The following is a 5,322-nucleotide window of genomic DNA, read 5'->3' as shown; positions in this document are numbered from 1 at the left end:
TATTGTTTAGTGTAACAGTCTCATAATGTTAGTTAACAGTCTACTATAATGTTTAGTATAACAGTCTAATGTAATGTTTAGTGTAACAGTCTACTATAATGTTTTTGTTACAGTCTAATGTAATGTTTAGTGTAACAGTCTACTATAATGTTTTGTTACAGCATCTTTTTCTGCATCTGTATAAAACATTAGGAACACCTTCCTGATACTGATTTATACCCCTTTTGCACTAACAACAGCCTTAATTCATCAGACTCTACAAGGCGTCCACAGGGATGCTGGCCCATGTTCAATCAATGCTTCCCACATCGTGTCAATTTGACCGGATGTCCTTTGGGTGGTGATCATTCTTGATGCACACGGGAAACTGTTTAGCGCGAAAATCCAGCGGCATTGCAGTTCTTGACACACTCAAACGCGTACGCCTTGCACCCACTACCATACCCTGTTCAAAGGTACTTAATATTTGTCTTGCCCCTCACCCTCTGAATGGCACACATACACAATCCATGCTCAATGATCTCAAGGGTTAAAAATCCTTAACCTGTCTCTTCCCCTTCTACACTGATTGAAGTGGATTTAACAAGTGATATCAATAAGGGATCATAGCTTTCACCTGGATTCAACTGGTCAGTCTACGTCATGAAAAAGCATGTGTTCCTAATGTTTTGGACACTCCGTGTGTATGGTGACATTGTACTACTCTGATTGCATGATTTTGAGATATATGATAAACTTTTCTTATTATATCACAAAATCATGTTTTCCTAGAGAAATACAACTTAGACAACTTAGAATGTCACACATCCATCTCTGATGAGCTATTAGCCATAGAGGAGGTATTTTGTGGACACATTACCATGAGTCCTTTTTAAGTTCTTACTGATTACCTAACTAAAAACAACATGTCCTCAGGTACTCCTCTAACCTTGGAGCACATGGCCTCAGGTAGCTCCTCTACCTTGGAACACATGTCGTCAGGTAGCTCCTCCACCTTAGAGCACATGCCTCAGGTAGCTCCTTCACCTTGGAGCACATGGCCTCAGGTAGCTCCTCTACCTTGGAGCACATGACCTCAGGTAGCTCCTCCAACTTGAACACATGGCCTCAGGTAGCTCTCTTACTTGGAGCACATGGCCTCAGGTAGCTCCTCTACCTTGGAGCACATGACCTCAGGTAGCTCCTCCAACTTGAACACATGGCCTCAGGTAGCTCCTCTACCTTGGAGCACATGGCCTCAGGTAGCTCCTCCACCTTGGAGCACAAGGCCTCAGGTAGCTCCTCACCTTGGAGCACATGACCTCAGTTGCTCCTCTACCTTGGAGCACATGGCCTCAGGTAGCTCCTTCACCTTGGAGACATGCCTCAGGTACTCCTATACCTTGGAGCACAAGACCTCAGGTAGGTCCTCTACTTGGACACATGCCTCACGTACCAATGCATTTAATCATGGCAAGGCGACTGGATATATAGCCAAATACAAACAGTGTAGTTTTTTCCTCGTACCAATGCATTTAATCATGGCAAGGCGACTGGATATATAGCCAAATACAAACAGTGTAGTTTTTCCCTCCGAAAGGCAATCAAACAAGCAAAGTGTCAGTATAGAGACAAATTGGAGTYGCAATTCAATGGCTCAAGTACGAGACGTATGTGGCAGGGTCTACAGACAATCATGGATTACAAAAAGAAAACCAGCCACATCGCAGATATCGAAGTCTTGCTTCCAGACAAATTAAACAACTTCTTTGCGAGCTTCGAGGACAATAGAGTTCCACCGACACGGCCCGCTACCAAAGACTGTGGGCTCTCCTTTTCCGTGGCCGATGTGAGTAAAACATTTAAACGTGTTAACCCTCGCAAGGCTGCTGGCCCAGACGRCATCCCTAGCAGCGTCYTYAGAGCATCCGCAGACCAGCTGGCTGGTGTGTTTACGGACATATTCAATCAATCCCTATCCCAATCTGTTGTCCCCACATGCTTCAAGATGGCCACCGTTGTTACTGTTCCCGAGAAAGCAAAGGTAACTGAACTAAATGACTATCGCCCCGTAGCACTCACTTCTGTCATCATGAAGTGCTTTGAGAGATTAGTCAAGGATCATATCACCTCCACCCTACCKGTCACCCTAGACCCACTCCAATTTGCTTACCACCCCAATAGRTCCACAGACGATGCAATCGCCATCACACCGCACACTGCTCTATGCCATCTGGACAAAAGGAATACCTATGTAAGAATGCTGTTCATTGACTACAGCTCAGCATTCAACACGATAGTACCCTCCAAAGTCATCATTAAGCTTGAGACCCTGGGTCTCGACCCCGCCCTGTGCAACTGGGTCCTGGACTTCCTGATGGGCCACCCCCAGGTGGTGAAGGTAGGAAACAACATCTCCACTTCGCTGATCCTCAACACTGGGGCCCCACAAGGGTGTGTTCTCAGCCCCCTCCTGTACTCCCTGTTCACCCACGACTGCGTGGCCATGCACGCCTCCGACTCAATCATCAAGTTTGCAGACGACACAACAGTTGTTATGCTTGATTACTAAAAACGACGAGACAGCCTACAGGGAGGAGGACAGGGCCCTCGGAATGGGTCAGGAAAAACAACTCTCACTCAACGTCAGCAAAACAAAAAGAGATGATCGTGGACTTCAGGAAACGGCAAAGGGGCACCCCCCTATCCACATCAACGGGACAGCAAGTGGAGAAGGTGAAAGTTTAGTTCCTTGGTGTACATATCACACGAGAAATGAAATGGTCCACCCACACAGACAGTGTGGTGAAGAAGGCACCAACAGTGCCTCTTCAACCTCAGGAGGCTGAAAAAATATGGCTTGTCACTGAAAAACCCTCACAAACTTTTACAGGTGCACCAATTAGAGCATCCTGTCGGGCTGTATCACCACCTGGTACGGCAACTGCACCGCCCACAACCGTAAGGCTCTCCAGAGGGTAGTGAGGTCTGCACAACGCATCACCGGGGGCAAAACTACCTGCCCCCCAGGACACCTACAGCACCCAATGTCACAGGAAGGCAAAAAAGATCAAGGACAACAACCACTCGAGCCACTCCTGTTCACCCCACTTCATCCAGAAGGGAGGTCAGTACAGGTGCACCAAAGCTGGGACAGAGAAATTGAAAAACAGCTTCTATCTCAACCCCATCAGATTGTTAGCCACTAGCACAGAGACGAGCTGCCTACCTACAGACTTGATATATTGGCCACTTAAATAAATGGAACACTAGTACTTTAATAATGTTTACATATCTCGCATTACTCATCTCATATGTATATACTGTGACTGTATCCTTCACTATTTGTTCTTTACTCTATGCATCTTAGCCGCTCTGTCACTGCTCATCCATATATTTTATACTGATATATTCTTATCCCATTCCTTTACTAGATTGTGTGTATTAGGTTTTGTGGTGGAATTTGTTAGATATACCTGTAGATACTGCTGCACTGTCGGATCTAGAAGCACAAGCATTTCTCTACACTCACAATAACATCAGCTAACCATGTGTATGTGACCGATATTCATCAGCTAACCATGTGACCAATATTCATCTGCTAACCATGTGTATGTGACCAATAACATCTGCTAACCAKGTGTATGTTACCAATATTCATCTGCTAACCATGTGTATGTGACCAATAACATCTGCTAACCCTGTGTATGTGACCAATATTCATCTGCTAACCATGTGTATGTGACCAATAACATCTGCTAACCATGTGTATGTGACCAATAAAATGTGATTTGATTTGATTTCACATATAACACGTTTATTTCTTTGTTAGTATGTATGTGGGGTCTGTTCTTTCTCCCTTCTGTATTTCTGCTTGACAGTGAAGTCTAAAGAGCTCCGCCCCCCCGACCGTAAACAGGAAACAACAATATAGTCACAAAGCAGTGTGTTCTTCCTCACCTCTTCCTCCAACCTCTTCCTCCAACTTYCCACTAATGTCGTGAAGCGATTGCTGACGTGGGCCCATAGTCTTAGCAGCGTATCAGTGCTGTCTCAATAGCTACAAATCAATMTGTGTCCCTCCCGACAGCCTCTGCATTGCAGGCACAATGTTGTGCTCTGCTCCCACTACGCCTGCAGCTCCATGTCCTGTAGGGCACAGAGGAGCTCTGTTCAGCCAGCATAGACAACAAAGGAGAAGAAGAGGCCATCTATTTAAATCATTCTGATACTGGCTGTTAAACAAAATGTAAATATCCCATATATTCACACACACAGGAAGGCAGCAGTATGGTTAAAATTAATGTAGCGTTGGATGTACGTGATGTTCTGCACACCTAACGCAGGGCTGAGTCCATAGTGTATCCATCCTCATTCACAGTCAGTCACAACAGTTTTGTTATTTAGATTTGAGTGAGTAGAATATGCACAGAGATCACGATCAACTCTTTTCTGAATCCACTATAGGACTAATTACAATGCAATATAGCAACATGGATAACCCTCACGTAGTGTATAGCAACATGGATAACCCTCACGTAGTGTATATCAACATGGAAACCTCACGTATGTATAGCAACATGGATAACCCTTACGTAGTGTATAGCAACATGATAACCCTCACGTAGGTATACAACATGGATAACCCTCACATAGTGTATATCAACATGGATAACCCTCACATAGTGTATATCAACATGGATAACCCTCACATAGTGTATAGCAACATGGATAACCCTCACATAGTGTATAGCAACATGAATAACCCTCACATAGTGTATATCAACATGGATAACCCTCGCATAGTGTATAGCACCATGAATAACCCTCACATAGTGTATAGCAACATGAATAACCCTCACATAGTGTATAGCAACATGGATAACCCTCACATAGTGTATAGCACCATGAATAACCCTCACATAGTGTATATCAACATGGACAACCCTCACATAGTGTATAGCAATATGATAACCCTCACGTAGTGTATAGCAACATGGATAACCCTCACGTAGTGTATAGCAACATGGATAACCCTCACATAGTGTATAGCAACATGATAACCCTCACGTAGTGTATAGCAACATGGATAACCCTCACATAGTGTATAGCAACATGGATAACCCTCACATAGTGTATAGCAACATGGATAACCCTCACATAGCAAGTAGATTTTTACTTTAATAATTACCTGCTATTTACTTGACATGTGATTGAGCACTAATGGCATGGGTCCCCAGATCCTCAAAAATTCTACAGCTGCACCATCGAGAGCATCCTGACCGGTTGCATCACCGCCTGGTATGGCAACTGCTCGCATCTGACCGTAGGCGCTACAAGGTA

General features: G+C 44.5%; 1 protein-coding gene across 1 annotated transcript in view; it reads right to left on the bottom strand.

Annotated features, from left to right (window-relative positions):
• Window positions 1-757: 757 nt before the first annotated feature.
• Window positions 758-5,322, bottom strand: part of LOC111959508 (protein eva-1 homolog C) — a 104,873-nt gene continuing 100,308 nt past the window's right edge. Inside the window, 3 exon segments of the mRNA XM_023981122.2 lie at window positions 758-767; window positions 962-1,092; window positions 1,319-1,375. Coding sequence (XP_023836890.2) covers window positions 758-767; window positions 962-1,092; window positions 1,319-1,375 — 198 coding nt within the window.

The sequence above is a fragment of the Salvelinus sp. IW2-2015 genome, linkage group LG36, assembly GCF_002910315.2.
Source record: "Salvelinus sp. IW2-2015 linkage group LG36, ASM291031v2, whole genome shotgun sequence".
In the NCBI taxonomy this organism is placed as follows: domain Eukaryota; kingdom Metazoa; phylum Chordata; class Actinopteri; order Salmoniformes; family Salmonidae; genus Salvelinus; species Salvelinus sp. IW2-2015.
Note: the sequence above shows the minus strand (reverse complement) of the source record. Positions and strands in the feature narration are given on the sequence as shown.